A 23,033-nucleotide genomic window follows, 5' to 3' on the forward strand; every position below is an offset into this window, starting at 1 on the left:
ATGCCCCCCACTTACAGGCTCAGAGAGCAGAGAAGCAGGCACCTAGGGTCAGCAAGCATCCAGACGACAGGACATACCGGTGCTTCCACACCACGCCAGCCCTGGCGACACTACATGCCCTTTGTGACGTCACTTCAGTGCGCTCCTCACAGGACACTGGCCTGCCAGACGTGTAACACTTGACACGACCGACTTCCCCTCACACCACCCGCAAAGCCAACGCACTCTGCCGCCCTTCTGAGAAATGGCCAACAATAAAGCTCCATCCTGCCGTCGGCTCTGTGACGGCACAGGGGGCAGATGGGGCCGAGGCAAGGTCCCCTCAGCAAACCTCTCCCCAGGTTCCATCCTCTTCCCTTCAAGCAACAGCCCCTGAGGAGTGCGGACGAGGGCTGAGGAACCACCCATAAGCCTGAGCTCTGGCCACGGGGAGATCAAATCATTGCTCTTTATTCAAAATAAATAAGCCCTCTTACTTACAGCAAAGTATGAAAGCAAACTTCTATCCTGCTGGCCTCCAAGAGAGAAACCACATTCAAAGAATATGTTCATTTACAAAAAAGCCTATAGATTATCAAAACTGAAATTTAGGACTTCAATATACATTGCTTCTTTGAAAAATAAAGACAAAAAGGAATAATTCATGTCAAAAGGTCACAGGTTAGAGATCTGATTTTCCTTCTGAGTGAGGCTCATTTTAGCAGACATTCCAAGTACCCCCAAATCTTCCAGCCAAAGAACCAGGTCCCAAGAAAGCCCCCCACCCCAAAAGTGGCCCCACCACACCCGCCTGCTGGCTTCTCCACAGCTATGCTGGGTCCTTAGGCAAGAACACCAGCCCCAGGGCTGAGGCCCACAGCGGCTGCCACAAACTAACCCAGCTTGGCTCTTCCGCATCAGAGGGGGTTTCCTTCACAGCAGACTCAGGGCACCACACGTTGCACTCTTCCCAGACAACGTACGCTTACATCCAAAGCGGTGTCTCAGGGCAGGCAAGGCTCCTGCATCCATTCCAGGAGGCACACCCTGGACCCCCCTTCCCAGTTATCAGCCGCACAGAATAGAATACATCAGGTCAGTGAAAACCTGGGAAGAAAAAGGCCCCGGAGTCTGTCACAGCCCCCTCCTTACCCCACACAACACACACACAGAATTCTTCCTATAAGTTCAGGTTCATCATCTGAGAGGTTGAAGCCTCCAGTGAGTCTTCCAGCTCCAGGGCACAGCGACTGTACGCTTCCAGGTGTCTCCTCCAGATTTCAACTGGAAACAACAAAGTGGCACAGCTGAGGGACATACAGGGATAGTCGGGACAGTCTCAGCCCTATGTGGGCCTGGCAAGGACTCAGCCCAGCCGCCCCCAATCACAGCCACGCTCTGGGAGCAGTACCCATGAGCCCTTGGTGTTTGGTGGGTTTGACGGCCTCCCGCCAGGGACACCGCTGTCGTCTAGGCTACACTCTGCAGGTGCCATCTAACACGAGGTCTTGACACCAGCTCTTAAGACAACAGCCAGGACCAACCCGGCCTTCTGCAGGGGGCGCTGCCAGGAAGAGGCCATCCAGGCACTCCGTCCCTTCTGTCAGGTTATGCAGCCCTCCCCGGCACTCACTGTAATGGGGCTCTTCTTTCTCGGCTGTAGGAGCAGGGGGGCTGTCCTGCGTGGAGCAGCCAAGACCCTGCATGGGCGGGTTGGCCAGAGCTGGGGTCCCAGGCTCCCCAGCCAACTCCTGGCGCACATTCTCCAACATGGTCTTGTAGGCCTGCCGCGCAGCCATCGTCAGCTCGACCATCCTGTGGAACTGGTCCTGGGGCAGAGGTGAGAGCAGAGGTGACACCCCTGACCCACCGGGGACGCTGCCCTCTGGGGGGGAGCAGGGGGACACCCAGTATGGAAGCTGCCTGCCCGAGGCACCTCTGGGACAGCAGTGAGCACAGAGCAGACTCAGGATCGCACCACCGCCCTCGGGCTCAGGGCTGCCCCATGGAAATGTGCCTACAAGCCCAGGCCTCTGCTCCACCCCCACCCCCAAAGAACTCCCCCCACCACTCACCTGGGCCCCATCGTAGCTGAAGATGCCCACCACACTGACAGGGACAGCCTTGTTCAAACTGCGCCCCAGAGCCTTGCGGTTGAGTGCAAACACAAAGGGAATGTTCTGCTCACAGGCGTAATCAATGATGGTGTGCAGCGTGTCATCCAGCCCACCTGGTCAGGGACAGCAGAACAGGGAAATGCATCAAATGCAGCGGGGTGGTGACACTGGCTGCAAAGGGCTTTTTACTACAGAAGGCAACACCCCCAGCTACTTCATTTACTCATGGGCCTGTGCCAGATGCCACCAGGACAAGCCTGCCACCGCAAGTGCATGGTTACTCTCAGCTGCAAGGAGGAAATCAACTCTCCGGGAGAAACGTCCCCAACATAATACACACTGCAACCCCAACACTCTTTCCTTGCATTCTTTCCATTTGCTAGAGATACAAAGAACTCCACTCAGGGAATCACTTAATTTCTGTTTTTCCAATTTATGAAAGGATGTGACATGAGTTCAAATCACCAGCTGGAGCAGAGATGTACACAGGGCAGGTACAGAGAAGGTGCGGAGCTTCCTGCCTGCTACAGGTGTGCCAACTACTCCGGCATCATCTCCTGTGCACTGACCAAGAGGCTCTCCTAACCCAGCCGGGGGGGAGTTCTATGGATGCTTCACCACATGGTCATGATGGACTGAGTCGACCTCCAGCTCCTCCCCTCCCTGCAGGCCAAGGGTAGGGGTGGGATGGGGACAAAGGTTCCAACCTCCCCAATTACTTGGGTGACTCCCTGGCAACCAGCCCCTGCCCAAAGTCCACCTTCATTAACATGACACCTTTACTGAAGTTATCACAGGTATTCCAAGGTGTGAGCCAGAAACCAAGGACAAAGACTAGATAGGAAGTAGAGTCTATTTCGGTCATCTGAACAACCAAATAGGTGTTTCTTACAAATCACAACATTGCATGAGGTGACTATTTCCTGAATACTCAGTGTGCGCCAGGCCGCTAGTTAAGCGCCTCGTGCATGTTAGCTCCTGTGTGCACACACCCGGCAGGAGAGAGGCTGCACCCACACAATGGAACCCCAGAGCACACACAGGTTACCAAGTATGTGACAGAGCCCAGCTGTGGGCTCCCTGACCACCACCACCTGCCCTGCTGCCAAGCAAGGTGCCAGGCAGGGTCCGTGCACGGGGAGAAGAGCCATGGGGCTCTGTGTGCAGGCAATGTGCCTGCCATGCGGGGGGCCCAGGAGCCCCGAATCTTTACCACGAGAGAAGTACATACGGGTGTCTGTGTACAAGTCACGCAGAAATCACGAGTCCTCACACAGGCAAGTGGAACCACCCAGGACAGGTATGGACAGCCACCAGACATCACCACGGGCAGGAACAGACATCACCACAGGCAGGAACAGATTTATCACCAAGTACGAAAGATTTACTGAGCAGCCTCAAGGTGCTCCAGAAGCACAAGAGAACATCTACAGGAAGGCACCTGTGCTCTCAGCCACAACATACCAATTCTGTGCTAACCTAACACTCTGAAATACTTATTACAACTGGGATTTTTTTGAGGAATAAAGAATATGAAAAAATATACATATGAGAACAAGCCTTTAAAAAAGAAAATAGGGGTCCCTGGGTGGCTCAGCAGTTTGGTGCCTGCCTTCAGCCCAGGGTGTGATCCTAGAGTCCTGGGATCGAGTCCCACATCGGGCTCCCTGCATGGAGCCTGCTTCTCCCTCTGCCTGTGTCTTTGACTCTCTCTTTCTCTCCATGTCTCTCATGAATAAATAAGTAAAATCTTTAAAATAAATAAAAGTTGAAAGAAAGAAAGAAAGAAAGAAAGAAAGAAAGAAAGAGAAAGAAGAAAGAAAGAAAGAAAGAAAGAAAGAAAGAAAGAAAGAAAGAAGAAAGAAGAAAGAAAGAAAGAAAGAAAGAAAGAAAGAAAGAAAGAAAGAAAGAAAGAAAGAAAGAAAGAAAGAAAGAAAGAAAGAAAGAAAGAAAGAAAGAAAATAATACCTGGCTAGCATCACCAGGCACAAGAGCTGCTCAAAGCCACAAGACATAAAAGCAGGGACACGGAGTGGCAGACCAGAGGTCCCCAGATGCTGCTGTCGTGTGCAACCTGAGCAGCCAGGAAGAGCGCTGTGAAGCAGTACAGAAAGGACACCTGGCAAGGCCTCTGGAAAGACCCACCTGAGAAGGAATATGTTCTTCCTAAACAAAAATGAAACCATGGAAGAACCAGGAAAAACAAAAAACAAACAAAAAAAACACAAACCTACAATAACCTTGGAGTGTTAAGGTGAAAGAATGGCATAAAACCTAAAATGTAATAAAAACACAAAAATAGAAAACGCTATTATCATAACACCCAAAATACATTTAAAAAATAGGAAAATGACAAACCAGAGAAACATTTACAACTCTTACCCAAAAGGCTTTATTATATAAAAAAACACAAGTCGCTATTAAAAAGATCAACATCCCAAAAGACAACGGGCAAAGAACATGAACCACCAAGTCCTTTAATAAGTAAGCAGCTGCTCACCTCCCCCAAGCACGCACACTCCACAGAAGGCAGGGCCGGGCACGGGCACAACCGGCTCTGGGTACAGGCGGAGGTGCAGAACCCATGCAACCCACAAATACACCCACCCTCACGCCCTCAGTGTGGAAGCCACAGACACGTTCCCACAAGCAGAAAGGACAGGGTGCAAGATGCATCCTTGTTCACAGCTGTTGGCATCTGGAAAGAACCGTGCAGAGTCTGTGCACGATGCTAAGAGCTGGACCCCCAGACTAACCACAAAGCTAAAAACAAGGGCCAAAGGGCCAGGGTGCCAGACCTCCCTCTGTCTCTCTCACACACACACACCCTGCCTACCAAGGACACATCGAATGTGGCAATGCTGGTTGCCTCTGGGGGCTGCAGGAATCTGGGGGACTTATTCCTCAAAAGGAAACCCAGCATCTGGCTCACCAGGTGGCACGGCCTGCCCCAGCACGTGCCTGAGAAGGAAATGTCTCCCTGTGCCCCTATCACCTGGCACTAGTTACAGGATTATCCAATTTTCTTTCAAGAGAGGAACTTCTCAAAAGCATGGCCTGCTGCTCTGGGAACTGAGAACTCACTCTGCAGCCGGCTGGATCAGAGTTAACATTCAGGGCCCACATCCATTAATTCTGCCCACCCCCTGGCCCAGATCCTCCTGAAGACAAGAGGAAGTGAGGAGGAAGTTAGCTCTGGGGACAGATATGTTCAAGGAAAGCCACACTCCCGGGTTGGCAGGGAAGCGGGCAGAGGGGGATGTGGGCAGGGTGGGGTCCTTGACTAGAATCACAGTGACTCTTTCCCAACTTCCCGCTGGAGACTCCTGTGCCCCTGGGGGTTCGCCACGTGGTCTCTCTCTACCTCGTGTCCCCCACCCTCAGAGCTGGTCACAAATGCTTTGCTGTCCCGTCAAAGGGCCCGCTCTCCAGGTCTCCCCAGGCTGGCACCAGGGCCTGGGTTTCCAGAGGGCTCCCACCATGCTAGCTGGTCAGAGGAGCTTCAGGGTGGCAATGACAAGGTTCATGCTGATTACCAGTCGGGTCAGGCAGGGGGTGCCCACGTGACCAGAAGACCTGGGCATGATGTCCTAGGAGCTTCCCAGGCAGACGACTCTCCACACGTGCATCCCGAGTGACTCCCCTGGGAGAGACTGGAAGGCTGGGTCTGTCTCACACGGCGGCGAGGCTAGATAGTTCTGCTCCACCCAACACCTAGCCTGCATTATCAGGGAGAGCTGAAAGCAACTCCAAGGGCCAGCTTCCCAGGATTCAGACGACGACACAACCTAGAACAAGCAAATGCTCAGGACAACTGCTGTTTGAAATTCAACTTCTGAACCACTAGGGGGAAGACCAACCTGAGCAGACGCAGTACTTTCACACAGTCTAAGAGGCCACGATACTAAGTTTTTCCTTTAAAATGACTGCAAGCCACTGCCTATCTCTTTTAAGAAGAAAACATTTATGAGGTATAATAATCAAGCTGCTTTGGCCTCAAAGCAGAAATACCCCTAAGAACTGATGACGAACAGCGTATCTGAATGTGCAACCAATGCAGACGCCTGTTGGCCAGGCCTGACCCCTCTGCCCGGTCAGAGGAAGGAAGGCAGCTCACGGGAAAGGCACGGTGGACCGCCCACTGCACACACATACCCATTTTCTTAGTCTGTTTTTTAAGGACACAAATCACAGGAGAATTCAAGACCAGAGCAGGAAGCTCTAATGGAAAGACAACTGAGCCGGCCAACCGGCCAGTGAGGCCAGCGCGGGGAGCCTGGAGCTGGCCATCTACAGCCTAGCACCAATTCCCTGGGGCCTGGCGGCTACAAGCAACACTGGGCACCTTCCAAATGGAGCAAAGCTCTGAAGAGGTGACGGCAAGCTGGCGTGCGTCACCCAGGCAATGCCGGAAGCTGCACTTCTAGGGGCGAATGTGAGGACGGACTCAGGGTGGATGCTGGGGCCCCACACCAGGGGGAGCATCTTGCCCAGGGGACTCAGAGACATGCCCTCGGGGGCTCTCCAGCACAACAGCAGCCCCACTGGTCAGCCAAGAGTGGGGACCCTGGAGTAGCAGCATCTTTGAAAAACATGCTCAAAATGCTCAATTCTGGGGTCCAGGGGCCCTGCTCTGGCAGGGAGTCAGGGTGATGCTCACATTCACTAGCTGGAGAAGCACTGCCCTACAACGCAGCTCCTGGCCTCTACATGCCAGCCTCGCTAGCTTCCTGGCAGCTGAGGACACAGGTGCCCAGGGGCCACTGGCCATCTGCAGAAGCATCTAGCCAGAGACCCAAACGGCAAAGCAGCAGCCAGGAAGGCTCTTGGGGGGCAGGAGCTGCACACCCCTACATCTTTTCCACACACAGCTCAGGGCACGGACCCAGCTCCAAAGTAGCAGCAGTGGCAACAAACACAGAGACTTCAGGACAACAAACACAGCTCCCGAAAGTCAGAAATGGAAAACTTTGTCATGGTTTAGAAGACGCAGGTGAGGAAGATGCCATTCTGTAGGGCAGAAAACAGAACCAAGGAAAGGCTGAAAAGATGGCGCAGAAGACACTGCTTGGTGCCGTATGCTCCAGAAGGGCAGCAAAGGGGCCCTGCATGCAGGTGTACAAGTGGGGGTCTGCGTGCTACCCACCATCCTCCCAGGGAGGAGGGAGGACAATGGAGAGCGGGTGAAGGAGAGCAGGCCTCTGGAGAGCCAGCAGACTGGGCTCTGAGTCCTGGTTCCTGGACGCACCCCTGCACCTGCCTTTTCATGAGCCCCCAGGGAACACGCTCAGGGCAAACAGGAAAAGCACACAAGTAGGCACCAGTACCCCCACACGCCAGGGGGGCCAGGGAAGGGCAACCCCAGGAAGATGGCTGCAGAGAGGTGCAGAGAGCCCCCAAGGAGCCCAGGTGAAGCTGTGGAATGCCCCAGGCATCCTGTCTTAGAGGAGGCTCAGGCTGCAGGCAGGAGCTTAAGGGCTGCCTGGTGTTATAGCCCAGCGCTGTGATTGGACCCAAGTGAGGGGCGCAGCCAACACACAACCAAACGGCAGGTGCCTGAAGCCCCCTTCTGTCCCATTCCGGTGTTGAGGCCCACCCTCAGCTAGGACCAGGACACAGTGAGCAGGCAACAAGCAGGTCTAGCTGCTGCTCTTGGACCCTGGGTGCCCAACACAAGCCAGGAAACCTCAAGTCTTCAGCTGCGAAACGGCAGCCAGAAAAGCCCAGGGCAGGATCCAGACATGTTCCCTGCAAGGTAAACTGTGCAATATGGGAGAAGAAGGTGCCCAGTAAAGGACTCCATATGCTCTGCAGGCTCCCTTGGTCCCCTTGGCAGAGGAGGACACGGGACCAGCATCCCCCTAACACGCAGCCTGAGGAGGGCCACAGGGGACACGTCACAGCCTGAGTCTGTGTGTCACCTCACCCAGCCCACTGCATCCCATGAGACACAGCCAACTTTCCAGGGCCAGTAAGAAGGCCAAGCCCGTGGACAAACCGCATCCTTAAATTAGTGGACAGGGGAGTGGTCACAGACATAGCAAGTAAGTTCAAAACAGACTGCCTGGCTGCCACTCACAGACTTCCTGCAGCACGGCCTCTAGGGCCCCCCACACCCCCCAACAGAGGGACAGCATCCCAGCCACCAGAGGCCTGCATGGGCCGGAGCGCACAGGGGCCTGGCTGCCTCAGAGAGCAGGACACCGGGTGGCCAAGTAAACGCTGCAAACACGGCCCTCAGTCAGAGAGGAGAGAACCAAACCAGCCCTAGCAGCCGGGCCCACAGCCCTTGTTACCTTTCGACTGGATCTTCTCACAGTTGGGAGAGATGATGATGCATTTGAGCTTCCTGAGTTTCAGATGCTTGAGGACCTCCCGCAGCCCCAGCACGAGTCGGCGTTTGGTCTTAGCCTTGACTGGATCCTTCTGGTACATGCGGTCTTGGAATCGCACCAGCTCCTTCAGCAGATCCGTGACACAGGCATCCACCTCCTTGCTCAGCATCTGGCTGCAGTAGCTGAAACAAGGTTCCTGCTGGCGGCAGCCCTCTCGGGAATCACAGCACTGAGCAGTCCGTGCCCAAGAGCTGGGGCTCACCTCTACACCCGGCTTCCCCTGATGGCCCACCACACACCCCGTGGCAACTACTGCCCATGAGAACCCATAAGTGGGATGTGCCCTGGGAGAAACGTGGGACGGGAAAGACAGAGTTCCCTCAGAAATTACAGACATTTACCTCGAAAGGGAGCCCACCCCCCAACACACACGTCCATTGAAGTGCACCTCCCATACCACGTGTGTAGGGCAAGGATCTGCAGAAGCAGATTAGGTGGCCTTGCCCTGGGCTACGACAAGGATGAAGGCTGGGGCCTAGCTCGGCAGTATGAGTGCACCAGGGCAGCAGGGCCCCACACTCAACATCACAGTGAGCACATCCGTCCCATCCCCACAGGGGGCACAGCACCACAGCCACTCACTCCCTGAATCTCCGGCTGTGGATCTTGGGGCAGCTGGCGCCATTGGGCACCAGGTGGCAGCCCTCCGCCTCCTTCTGGAGCTCAGCTCTCGGCGGCTCTTCTGACCCGCTCTCCACTGCGGGAGCAGAGGACAGCACCTCCTCCGGCCCCTCTGCAACTTCACAGAGACACAAGTCAGGGCACAGCACCTGCAGGGCTGGGCACTCAGGCCGAGGATGGAGGCCACCTGTGCACACTCATGGGGCAGCAAATACGGGGCAGCCCCCATCCCGGTACCATGGCGGGTGGCAGAGCCATGAAAGATGGGAACAGCTGGGGGACGCAGAAGGACTGGACGACTTTCTGCTCTGCCTGGAGGTGCCTCCGACCTCCACTTAAGCTGGTATTTACTGTGGCAAAATATTCATAAAATATACCATCCTGACCATTATTAAATATGCGGTTTGGCTGCCAAAACTGGTTTTTAATTTTGAAATTTAACCTGAAGTTCATAATGGGAAGTTTTAAGAACAGTTTTAGCATTCCCAATTCTTCATACGATGGTTGAATTCATTCCTTTAGCAAACAAATATAAAAAACATCTGAACCCAAACACCTAAACTATGAGCTTCAAGTTCACAGTTCCCAAATTACTTCCAGAGACTTCCAAAGGTCAAGTGAGATAACAGCACCGGAGAGAGAAACTACCCGCCAGGAGGGCAAAGGTGACAAAGACAGCCTCCTGTGGGCTGACTTCTCCCCCACCTGTGGGCAGACCTGCTGGAACACCTGGAAGCCTATCTGGTGGAAGCCTGAGGGCAGATGGCAGTGGACCGACCCCTGGAGCCCACAGTCCCACCTGGGCACATGCCACAGGAGAGAGTGCTTACGTCCTGCGCGCACGCTGACCTACTTCTACTGACCCCGAGAGGGAACTCCCAGAACGTCCACCTGCCAGCTGGCACGTGAACATGCCTGAATGCCATGCAGCAATGACAATCAGAACCCACTCCTACAGGCCACAGACACACGGCTGGGTGCAGAGGCAGACTGCAAGATCCCACTAGAATGAGGTCAGGGCTGTGGCCCTGGGCCAGAGGGCAGGGGGGCTGTCCTGCTTCTGAGCTGGGTGTGGTACTCACTGTATGAGACGTCCTCCAGCCACACACCAATCTGGGAGACTGTTCTGAACACACAGCTCAATAAAAGGCTTCCTAACATGTTCTATCTATGAGACCTGACTCTCACGCTGGGGGAAGCAGCTCTGAAGTCAGGGTCATTCACTCTCACGGCAACTTCAAGCTATAAGGACCACCCAATGCCACACAGATTGCACTCGGGGCCTCGCCCCCTGTCCCCTGACATGTCCCCACACCCCACACAGAGGCACAGGCATCAGGAGCTCTACCCGCCCACTGGGATGCCCTTTCCTCTCAAGTCACTGCACGGTCCTCTGGGCAGCCAGCACAAGCGCTCAGTACCTGAGGGGTCAACCTGCTCGAAGGCCTCATCGTCACCGCCGCTCTCCCCGTCCGGCACAGCGTCACTGGCAGGAGCTGGGCTCACAGCATTTTCTTGGAGACGCTGCTGCTTTCTCTCCTGCCGTTCTTTCAAAATGATCTTTAAAATTAAATAAGCAATTGAAACACCTAAATACTTATGTTAAAAATAAGCTCTTTTGCAAAATAAACCACCCAATTTCAGCTTGCAGCATCATGCCTTTTTGCGTTCCCACAGCAGCGACATGCCCTCCATCCCCCAAGAGGCTGGGACACATGTCCCCCAAGTGTGCAGAGCACATGTCCCCCAAGTGTGCAGAGCAGGGTATGCAGGGTATGCAGGACCCGGGCCAGACACCACAGGCTGCGACAGCCCCTGCAGAACCCACACTCAAAAATCTCAACACCAGACAGATCACCCAAGGGAGGATGAGGGCAGCAGAGTGTGAACAAGTAGGAGGCAACCCCCCATCCCTGGCTCTGTCTGCATCACTGGAGAACAAAGAGCCCTGCCTCTACAGCAGAGACACCCTGCCTCGTACCCTCTGCCGTCCCACTCAGGGAGAGGACCATGTGTCAGAGAAACACTCACACACCTGGTAGAGCACATTCAGGTAAACATGTGGAGAGCCGTAAGAGATAACAGACACAGGAGAGCCCACAGGTTTCCTAGCACCCAGTTTCGAGGGGAATAGCACATACCTTCTTCAAGGAGGTTGGCTTCTTGGCCTTGGGGACCTCCCTCTGCTTCCCCTTCTTCATCAGCGGGGCGCTGGAGTCCAAGGGGTTGTGTGGGGTCTTCACCTGGCTGAAGTGGTGGCCCTTCTTCCCCGACGCAGTGTCCCTGGAGAGAACCGGCACCGCCCCAACTGCAACACAGAGGGGACATGCATCAGGCCAACTGCCGCACCAGCTCACGGACCTCACTCACCCCATGGAAGATGTTGATTACACAGTCTTCTCATTGGCAACTCAATGAAGTTTAGTATCTTCTGGTAGAGATCCAAAAAACTATCAACTTATTTGAGGACAATCAGCGTCCCATCCCTGTGACGGAATCTCCACGTTGTTCAGGAAGTCTGACAGCGGTGGACCCCACCTTCTGAAACCAAGGTATTTCCAGACAGTGCGTACTTGTGATGGCTCTTTTGAGGGATTCTCTCCCCACACTGTTCAGTTGACGTGGCCTCTGCAGAAGTGGACTACTGGTTTCCACACATGCATCTTCTCTCTCACTAGCTTGTCTAAGATTCTCTCAAGTTTTCCAGGCAGAAACATACTGTCATCCTAGGTCCCCTCATACACAGCTGGTGGCAAGCCCTCCACCATAAATACAAGATCACAATCTGCTCAGCACTCCTGCTGCATTTTCCCAAATCTTGCTCTACTTCTCACCTAGCTCTTGCTCCGAGGAAACTGGTTATTCGTGGCTACTTCTTTTCCCTACCTTTCAGTCAGGACAGCTTTCCGGCTCATACCCAAGAAGAGAAAACAGTATGACAACAAACCCCAGGTACCCACTGCCCAGCTGCAAAACCATCACTGTCTTCCCAAACATCATCAGACCTGCCCTCGCTGGGTTTGAAGTACATTGTAGAGTTACTGGTGTCTTCTCAATCGGGCCTGCCCAGTGCCCTATGGAGAGCACAGCAGCACTGCCCCTAGCTCTCAGCCACTTCTAGTCATGACTCCACAGCATTGCTGGCAGCTCTGCAACTGTGCTTCCCCCTCATTATAGGTTTGAAACATACACATGCCAAGCTCATTTTGAAAAACCACCCCATGCAGACCCTGCTGACACCTGTTCACTCTGTCCCCGATACCACTTCCCAGTGCAGGACCTCAGCTGGGCACCTGTGACTCCTACTGCCTGGCCCCTCCTGTCTGCCCAGTTGCCAGGCGACGCTCCACACAGCATTAGCAATGAGCCCGGGAGTCCCTTCCACATGCACAATGAGGTCGACCAGCTCCCATCCCTGAAACTGGACAAAACTCTAAAAAATCATGTCAGCCCTCTAGGAAGTGACCAAAGGCTTATCACAAACTATGGAGCCTTACTAGTGCGTTCTATCAAAGTCCAGTAAGAACAGCACCAGCCTGGGCGTCTTATCCAGGCTGCTCTCATTCAATCCCTGCTGACAGCTAGTTGGACCAGGGGAGAGAGGCCGTGAAAACCTGCAGCTTCACTGCTCCTGCCAGAAGGAGCTGCTCGATTTAGAACATGATCATTCAGAGACATGATCCAGCAAGAGACAGTATAGCCAGCCCGAGCCGTAGTCCTCTACAGGCAAGCAATAGGGCAAGAGCAAGTCTACCCCACATCCCAGACAATGACAGAGCCCCCTGCAAGTGCAGGAGTCACAGGAGTCCAAGGACACCGAGCCAGGGCAGACCTGACCACAGCCTGCAAGCTGAATGCACTCCAAACCCACACATACTTGTGAACAGACAGCAGAGGCTGTGCAATCTTGATGCATTTGAGCACAACCTCCAACACATCTGTGCTGGGTGGACAGGCAGGGGTGGCCTCTGGAAAGCCAAAAACAGTAAGAACAGGGAGAAATAACTGAGCTGAGGCATCAGTAACCACACAGCATGTGGAAAACAGCCTTCAGATTCAGACCAACGCACTTACTAAATAAAACCCAAGAAATGAAATCATAACCATCACTACTCTCAGGGAAGGAAAAATAAATTCAGAATCCAGAGCTGTTACAACTTATTAACTAAAATATTCGGTATTCAACACAAAATTAGAGACTTTCAAAGAAACAAGGAAGTGTGACCCACACTTTGGGAAAAGGAAGAGAAACTGCCTAAGAGGCACCCACTGTGAGATGTGGCCAAAACTTCAAGGCAACTCTAAGAACACAGCTGAACCTAGGGTTTCAATTAACAGAAACTGTAAAAAGGAGGTCAGCAACAGATATGACATGGCAAAAAAAATCAGAGAAGCTGAAGATACATCAATACAAACTATTCAGTTTCCTGAAAAAACTTAAAGAGATAAAGAAAAGTGAACTGAGCCTGAGCGACCAATGGGGCATCAACAAGCAGAATAATATACATGTGTAACGGGGGGGGGAGAAAAACAAAAAAGTTTCAGGAGAAATAAAGGCCCCAAACTTCCCAAATCTGATGAAAGCATTAGTCTCCAGAGCCAACACAGCCAACCAAGGTGGGATGCATATACAGAGACATATCAGACATGCCCCAGCCCGAGCACTGAAGGCCAGAGGAAGAGAACCCATGGAGAACAGCAAGGGGACAACTGCTCATCACAGAATGGGCACAGGATTGTGCCCATGACATGTCACGGGCAATAGTGGAGGCCAAAACACAGGAGACACCCTCATCTTACTGTGCTGCACAGACCCTGGGTGTTTCATAGACTGAAGGCTGGTGATAACCCTGTGTTGGCAAGTCTCCTGGCACCACCTTCCTAACCAAACTTGTACTTCAGGTCTGTGTCGCAATTCTCATAATTTCTTCAATTTCTCATTACTAATATTGATTATGGGGATCTGTGACCAGTGATCTTTGGTTCTATTATTATAATGTTTCGGGCACCACAAGCTGTGCCTATGTAGACGGCCAACTTAATCCCTGTCTCTCCCCCTCTCTTTGGGCCCATTCCCAGAAACAAGACAGTACTGAAATGAGGCCAAGTAACAACCCTACAGTGGCCTCTATGTGTTCCAGCAAAAGGAAGGCATGCTGAAAGCCGAGATGGGCCAAAAGCTAGGCTTCTTGTGTTAAACAGCTCTCAATACGAAGGTGGTTTCTGAAGGAAATTATAGATGCATAGCAAATACACAATTGATAGGAAAGTGAAATAGCTTTACTGCTGATAATGGAAAACGTTTAGTGGGTAAAAGGTCAAACCAACTGCAAAGTTCCCTTCAACCAAAGCCTCACCCAGAGCAAGGTCCTGACTCTGTTCAATCCCATGAAGGCTGAGAGAGGGAAGGAAGCTGCAGAAGTCAAGTCTGAGGCTAGTAGAGACTGGTTCATGAGGTATAAGGAAGGAAGCCATGTCCATGGCATGAAGGTGCCAGGCGATGCAGCAAGTGCTGGTGTAGAAGCTGCAGCAAGTGATCCAGAAGATCTAGCTGAGATCATTAACGAAGGCGGCTACCAACCGATTGCCAGTGTGGTTGAAAGAGCCTCCCATGGGAAGAAGATGTCATCTAGGACTTGTGTGTTTAGAGAGGAAAAGTCCGTGCCTGGCTTCAGAGGTTCCGAGGATAGGCTGATTGTGTGTTGTAGGCACTAAGGCAGTTGGTGACTTTAAGTTGAAGCCAATGCTCTCTGACCATTCCGAAAATCCTTGGGCCTTTAAGAATTATGCTAAAGTTTACTTCTGGGGAAGACAGCAAAGTAAAAGGATCCTAGGCTCACCTCATCCCACAGTTACATCTAGGTAAAACCCACTATAGTGTAAGTAACCCAGAAAAAGGACCCAAAGACTAGCAGAACAGACACACCACAGCTAAATGTACAGAAGATGCCACATCAAAGAGGGTAGGAAGGGTGGAGACACGGTCTGGGGCCCAAAGGACCCTCAGGACTGTCCATAGGAGGGAGAAATGCACCAGGTGCAGAGAGCGCTGACCCACACCAAGACCTGCACTGGGAAGAGGAGTCACCATAGCATTTGGCTTTGAAAACCAGACTCACCTAACATTGTGATCTCTTACAATGAGTGGGGCTGAGCACCTGAAACTTTAAGAATCAGTGGCTCAGCTCTGGGAAAGCTGGAGGGTGATAGGCAACTGCAACCTGCCCGTAGAGAGACAGCACAATGGCCTCGCAGAGACACAGCAGCTGAGCAGCAGCAGGCTGAAACACGTGGGGTAGACATGAGGAACATCTGTTTGCTGCTCTCAGAGCCTATGTGGCAGGGGCAGGGATCCCTAGGAGACGCTCCAAGAACAAGAGCTGGTGGGTGCCACTTCTGTCCCTACCCCCCAGCCAAGATACACTGACACCTGCAGGAACCAGCAACGTGGACTCTCCCCTCCTGGTTTGATTAACAGCACGTTCCCCCCTCTATCCCAGCCTCCACAGGAGTCCTCCTTGGCTGGCACCATGCACCTCACCCCTACTCTTCTGCAGCCCTGGCCTCTCTGTCCTGGTTGGGCCTCCACAGATTTCCCTGTCCACTGCAGATCCCCACCGGTGCTGGACCAGTGTGCACCCTGCTGGCACCAGGAGCCTAGTCCCCGTGTCCTCCTGTGAATCTAACACCTCCAACATACCCTAGGCCCAAGCCCATCCAAATCAGTGCCACAAGCCTAGCAGTGTGCCAGCAACCCTGAGAGAGGCCAGCACCATTCCACAGTGATTCCTGTCCCTAAGAGAGGAGGAGATTGGGGAATCCCTGGGTGGCTTGGCAGTTTAGCACCAGCCTTTAGCCGGGGGCACGATCCTGGAGACCCAGGATCGGGTCCCACGTCAGGCTCCCTGCATGGAGCCTGCTCTTCCCTCTACCTGTGTCTCTGCGCCTCTCTCTCTCTCTCTCTCTCTCATGAATAAATAAAATCTCTTTTTTTTTTTTTTAAGAAAAAAAAACAAAAAAAAAAAGAGGGAGATAACCACACACACCAGTCCCCCTGTGGCCCCAGCAGAGGGCTGGGGTCAGACAACTGGCCACACTGCAGGGCCTGGCCACCAACAAAAGCTTCTCAGGAGACAACACAGGGAAAGCACCCTGCAGTCTGGTACCTACCACAGCTCTGGCAAACACCTGGTCTGACACAACTAAGCCCAAGGCAGCCCAGACTGGCCCACCACTAACCCAGGAACCAAACCCTGCTCAATGGCAAAGAGAGCCACTGCAGACCACTGGACTGAAGGAAAAAGTGCTGAGGCCACAGGAGCAGGGCACACGCCACACACACAGGAGACAGCCCCTGAAATGCCAGCCTCGAGGGAATAGGAGACACAACACACAGAAACAGACACAGGGAATTAGACAAAGTGAGGAGAAGAGAAGAATATGTCCCACAGAAAGAACAGGACAAAATCACAGCAACACAGAGAGCTACACAAAAACGGTGATAAGTAATATGCCTCGCAGGGAATGTGAAGATATGGTCATGAAGATCCTCGCTGGACTTGAGAAAACAGTGGGGGAGCTCAGAGAGACCCCTGACACAGACACAGAAAACATATAAAGAACCAATCAGAGATGAAGAACGCAGAAAGTAACATTAAAAATATTCTACATGGAATAAATGGTAGATGAGAGGAAGCAGAAGAACCCATCAGTGACCTCAAGGCCAGAACAATGGAAAACAAGCAAGCTGAACAGGAAAGAGAAAAAGAGTAAGAAATTAAAATACACCCAGGGAACTCAAGAGACACCATCAAGCATAATAACATTTGCATTACATGAATCCCAGAAGATGAGAGAGAAAACAGGCCAGAAAATATACTTGAGGAAATAATAGCTGTAAGCTTCCCAAATCTGAGGAAGGAAACAGATCTAGATCCAGAAGGCAGAAAGAGTCTTCCACAAAATAAACCCAAGGAGGTACACACCAAAATACTGAGTAATTAAAATGGCAAAAAGTTGGGACGCCTGGGTGGCTCAGCAGTTGAGCATCTGCCTTCGGCTCAGGGCGTGATCCCAGGGTCCTGGGATGGAGTCCCACATCGGGCTCCTTGAGGGAGCCTGCTTCTCCCTCTGTGTATGTCTCTGCCTCTCTCTCTGTGTCTCTTATGAATAAATAAATAAAATCTTTAAAAAAATAAAATGGCAGAAAGTACTGGTAAAGGCAGAATTTTAGAACTAGGAAGAGGGGTGCACCTGGGGGACGGGGGCCTCAGGTGATTAAGCATCATCGAACTCTTGATTTTGGCTCAGGTTAGGATCTCAGGGTCCTGGGATCTCAGGTTGTGGATTCTGCACTGGCAGATTCTCTCCCTCCCTTCCTCTCTGTTATCCTTGCCTTCAGCACTCTCTCTCCAAAAAACAAACAAACAGACCAGCAAGAGAGCAAACAGTTACATCCAGGGGAAATCCCATAAGGCCGTGCATGGATTTTTCAGCAGACATTTAGCAATGGCCTGATATATTCAAGGTGCTGAAAGGAAAAAACATGCAGCTGAGAAGACTATCTAGCAAGGCTGTCAATAGGCATAGAAGGAGAGAGAAACAGTTTCCCAAAACAGAAGTTAAAGGAGTTCATGACCACTAAACCAGCCCTACAAGAAATATTAAAGGGGTCTCTGTGAGTGGGAAAGGAAGTCCGTAAGCAGGAATAAAAAAGGTCCTTAGGAAGCACAAAAGCAGTAAAATTAAGTATATCTATAAAAACAATTCAAGGGATTCACAAAATAAAAGGATGTAATGTATAACACCATGTATCTAGCACACCATGGAGAGAGGAGTAAAGCCTCAGTGCTCTTAGGATGGGTTCAAACGTAAGTGGCCATCAACTTATGATAGACTGCTATCTGCAGAAGATGTGATTTGCCAACCTAGCTGTAGCCACAAATCCAAAACTCCTAACAGATATTTAAAGAGTAAAGAGAAAGGAATCCATGTATATAACTGAAGAAAGCCAGCAAACCCTGAGAGAAGGGAAGAAACAGAGAAGTACTACAAAACCACCATAAAAAAAACAAAATGGCAGTAAGTCCATACTTATCAACAATGTAAATGGCCTAAATGCTCCAATCAGAAGACCGAGGGTGACAAGAGTGAATAAAAAATCAAGACCCACCTATACGCTGCCTACAAGAGACTCGTTTCAGACCCGAAGCTACATGCAGACTCAAAGTGCAGGGATGGGAGAGCATTTATCCTGCAAATGGAAGTGAAAGGAAAACCTGGAGACCAATTCTTATATGAGACAAAACAGACTTTAAGACAAAGACAAGAAAAAAAGGCGGACAAAAGGGGGCAATCAAACAAGAAGATATAACAACTGTAAATATTTGGGACCCAACACGGGAGCACCCAAATACATAAAGCAGCTAATAACAAACCTAAAGGAAGTAATCAATAGTAATAAATTAACAGTAGGGAACTTAACACCCTACTAACATCAATGGATAGCTAATCCAAACAGAAAAATCAACAAGGAATCAGTGGCTTCGAATGACACACTGGGCCAGACAGATCCAAAAGATAGATAGATGGATAGATAGATAGATAGATAGATATTCGGAACATCCCATCCTAAAACAGCAGAACGTACATTCTTTTCAAGGGCGCATGAAATGTTCTCCAGAATAAATCACATATTAGTGCACAAAGCAAGTCTCAACAAATTCAAGGAGCTCAAAGTCCTAACATGCATCTTTTCTGACCACAACGCTATGAAACTAGCAATCAACCGTAAGGAAAAATATGGAAAGATGGAAGATTAAGAACATGCTATGACAATGAATGGGTCAACTAAGAAATCAAAAAATAAATCCAAAAGTACACAGAAACAACTGAAATTGAAAATACAATCGTCCAAAATCTTTGGGATACAGCAAAAGTGGTTCTAAGAGGGAAGTTTATAGCAATACTACAGGCCCACCTCAAGAAGAAAAATCTAAAATAAACAACCTAACTTTACACCTATAAGGAGAGAGAAAAAAGAACAAACAAAACCCCAAACCGAAGGAAGGAAATCATAAAGATTATAGCAGAAATAAATAATACAGAGACTAACAAAAAAAACAGAATACAACAATGAAACCAGCAGCTGGTTATTTGAAAAGATCAACAAAACTGATAAATCTTTAGTCAGATTCATTGGGGCGGGGGGGGGGGGGGGGGGGAGAGGACTGAAATCAACAAAATCAGAAATGAAAGATGAGAACAACCAAGACCACAGAAATACAAAGGATTATAAGAGAATATTATGGAAAACTATATAAATTTGGCAAATAGTAGAAATGGATAAATTCCTACAAACACACAATCTCCCTAAATTAAATCAGGAAGAAATAGAAAATTTGAATAGACCAACAATGAAACTGAATCCCTCATCAAAAAACTCCCAACAAACAAAAGCCCAGGACTAAATAGCTTCATGGGCAAATTCTATCAAACATTTTTTTTTTAATGATTCTATTTATTTATTCATGAGAGACACAGAGAGAGAGAGAGAGAGAGAGAGAGAGAAGCAGAGACACAGGCAGAGGGAGAAGCAGGCTTCATGCAGGGAGCCTGACATGGGACTCCATCCCAGGTCTCCAGGATCAGGCCCTGGGCTGAAGGCGGGGCTAAACCGCTGAGCCACCCGGGCTGCCCAAATTCTGTCAAACATTTAAAGGAGAGTTAATACTTACTCTTCTCAAACTATTTTAAAAAATAAAAGAGGAGGGCAGCCCTGATGGCCGAGAGGTTTGGTGCCGCCTTCGGCCTGGGGTGTGATCCTGGAGACCCGGGATCGAGTCCCGTGTAGGGCTCCCTGCATGGGGCCTGCTTCTCCCTCTGCCTATGTCTCTGCCATTTTCTCTCTCTCTCTCTCTCTCTCTCTGTGTGTCTGTCATGAATAGATAAATGAAATCTTAAAAAAATAAAATAAAAGAGAAAAGAAAACTTCCAAATTTACTGTGGCCAGCATTACCATGACATCAAAATCAGATAAAGACACTATAATAGAAGAACCACAGGCGTCTCTGATGAACACAGATGCAAAAATCCTCGAGAAAATAGCAAACTGAATGCAACGATACATTAGAAAAATCATTCACCATGATCAAGTGGGATTTACTCCTGGGATACAAGGGTGGTTCAATATTCACATATCAACACAAAACATGCATCAATAAAAGAAGAACCATACGATCGTTTCAGTAGATGCAGAAAAAGCATTTGACAAAACACAAAATCCATTCATGATAAAAACCCTCAACAAAGTAGGTTTAGAGGGAACATACCTCAACATAATAAAGGCCATATAAAAAAACCCAAAGCTAACCCCACTCAACGGTGAAAAACTGTGAGCTTGGGATGCCTGGGTGGCTCGGCAGTTGAGTGTCTGCCTTTGGCTCAGGGTGTGATCCTGGAATCTGGGATCGAGTCCCGCATCAGGCTCCTTGCAGGGAGCCTGCTTCTCCTTCTGCCTGTGTCTCTACCTCTCTCTCTCATGAATAAATAAATAAAATCTTTAAAAACAAAAAAACTGTGAGCTTTCCCCTAAGGTCAAGAACACGAAAAGGATGTCACACCACTTTTATTCAACATAGTACCCAAAATCCTAGCCACGGCAATCAGACAATGAAAAGAAATAAAGTCTTCCACTTTGGTAAGGAAGAAGTCAAATTTTCACTATTAGCAGATGATATACTATATAAAGAAAAACCCAGACTCCACCAAAAAGAGCTAGAATAAATAAATTCCATCAAGTTGCAAGACACAAAAACCAATGTATAGAAATCCATTGCATTTCTATGTACTAAATAATGAAATAGCATAAAAGAGAAATTAAGACAACAGACCCATTTACAATTGCATCAAAAATAATAAAATACCAGGATCCCTGGGTGGCACAGCGGGTTAGCGCCTGCCTTTGGCCCAGGGCGCGATCCTGGAGACCCGGGATCGAATCCCACATCGGGCTCTCGGTGCATGGAGCCTGCTTCTCCCTCTGCCTGTGTCTCTGCCTCTCTCTCTCTCTCTATCATAAATAAAATTAAAAAAAAAAAGATTAAAAAAAATAATAATAATAATAAAATACCTAGGAATAAACTTAACCAAGGAGGTAAAAGGCATGTGTACTGTGAAAACTATAAAACAGACTAAAGAAAATGATGATAATGCAAACAAATGGAAAGATATTCTATGCTTATGGATGAGGATAAATACTATTAAAATGTCCGTATTACCCAAAGCAATCTACATATTTAATGCAATCCTTGTCAAAATATCAACAGCATTTTTCACAGAACAAGAACAAATAAGTTTAAAATTTGAATGGAACCAAAGACCCTAATAGCCAAAGTAATCTTAAAAAAGAAGAACAAAACTGGAAGCGTCACAATCCCAGACTTCAAGTTATACTACAAAGCTATGGTAATCAAAACAGCACGGTACTACAGCCATAGGTGGCAGTCACTTAGGCATCTAACTCTTGGTTTCAGCTCAGGTTGTGATCTTAGGTTTGGTGGGATCAAGCCTTTTATGAGTGCAGAACCTGCCTCAGATTGTTTCCCTCTTCCTCTCCCTCTCTCTAAAATAAATAAAATCTTAAAAAAAAAACCAACCAACCAAAAAAAAATAAAAAATGAAAAAAAAAAAGCAAACAAAGAAAACCAGTATGGTACTAGCACAAAAAAAGAAACACAGATCAAAACCCAGAAATAAACCCAAAATTATATGGCTAATAATCTTCAATAAAGAAGGCAAGAATATACAATGGGGAAAGGATGGTCTCTTCAACAAAGATTAAGCATTCAACAAATAATGCTGGGAAAACTGGAGAGCTACATGCAAAATAATGAAACAACTAGTTTCTTATACTATACACAAAATTAAATTCAAAATGGATGAAGGACCTAAATGTGAGACCTGAAGCCATAAAAATCCTAGAAGAGAATACAGGCAGTAATTTCTCTGACATCAGCCATAGCAACATTTTTCTAGATATGTCTCCTAAGTCCAGGGAAACAAAAGCAAAAATAAACTGCTGGGACCACACCAAAATAAAAAGCTTCTGTTCGGTGAAGGAGTCAACAAACTAAAAGGCAAACTACTGAATGGGAGAAGATATTTGCAAAAGACGTATCTGATAAAAGGTTAGTATTCAAAATATATAAAGAACTGCTACACCAAAAAAACAAATAATCCAATTAAAATGGACAGAAGACATGAACAGACATTTCTCCAAAAAAGACATCCAGATGGCCAACAGACACTTGAAAAGACGCTCCATATCACTGATCATCAGGGAGATGCAAATCAAAACAATGAGCTATTACCTCACACCTGTCAGAATGGCTACAATCAAAACCACAAGAAACAACTGTTCACAAGGATGTAGAGAAAAAGGAAAGCTCATGCACTGTTGGTGGGAATGCGAAGTAGTATAGTCACTCTGGAAAACAGTATGGAGATTCCTCAGAAAATTAAAAATAGAATTACCCTATGATCTAGTAATTCCACTACTGGATATTTAATGAAAGAATACAAAAACACTAATTCAAAAAGATAGATGTACTACTATATTTACTGCAACAGTATTTACAACAGCCAAATTACAGAAACAACCCAAATGTCCACTGAGAGATGAATAAAGAAGTGATACATATATATTATGGAGCATTACTAAACTATAAAAAGAAAAAAAAGGAAATCTTGCCATTTGCAACAACAGGATAGATCTAGAGAGCATAATAATAAATAAGTCAAGAAAAACAACACGATTTCACTCATGTGAAATTTAAAGAAAGTAAAAAAACAAGAAAAACAAACTCTTAATTATACAGAACAAAATGATGGATACCAGAGGAGTGGTGGGTAGGGGACTGGA

The 23,033-nt window shown here is 49.0% G+C and overlaps 1 protein-coding gene across 10 annotated transcripts in view; it reads right to left on the reverse strand.

The window, feature by feature from the left end:
• Nucleotides 1-434: 434 nt before the first annotated feature.
• Nucleotides 435-23,033, reverse strand: part of SECISBP2 (SECIS binding protein 2) — a 47,364-nt gene continuing 24,765 nt past the window's right edge. For 8 of the 10 annotated variants that reach the window (XM_072841471.1, XM_072841478.1, XM_072841430.1 and 5 more), the window contains 7 exons: nt 11,254-11,420; nt 10,534-10,672; nt 9,074-9,230; nt 8,393-8,613; nt 2,055-2,209; nt 1,613-1,808; nt 435-1,263 (listed from right to left, as the gene is read on the reverse strand). In XM_072841471.1, the coding sequence (XP_072697572.1) occupies nt 1,160-1,263; nt 1,613-1,808; nt 2,055-2,209; nt 8,393-8,613; nt 9,074-9,230; nt 10,534-10,672; nt 11,254-11,420 (1,139 nt within the window). In that variant the 3' untranslated portion in view covers nt 435-1,159. The remainder of the gene's footprint in view (nt 1,264-1,612; nt 1,809-2,054; nt 2,210-8,392; nt 8,614-9,073; nt 9,231-10,533; nt 10,673-11,253; nt 11,421-23,033) is intronic. The other 2 variants (XM_072841463.1, XM_072841421.1) reach the window with 1 other exon arrangement.

Source organism: Canis lupus, chromosome 1 (assembly GCF_048164855.1).
Source record: "Canis lupus baileyi chromosome 1, mCanLup2.hap1, whole genome shotgun sequence".
NCBI classification, from domain to species: Eukaryota; Metazoa; Chordata; class Mammalia; order Carnivora; family Canidae; genus Canis; species Canis lupus.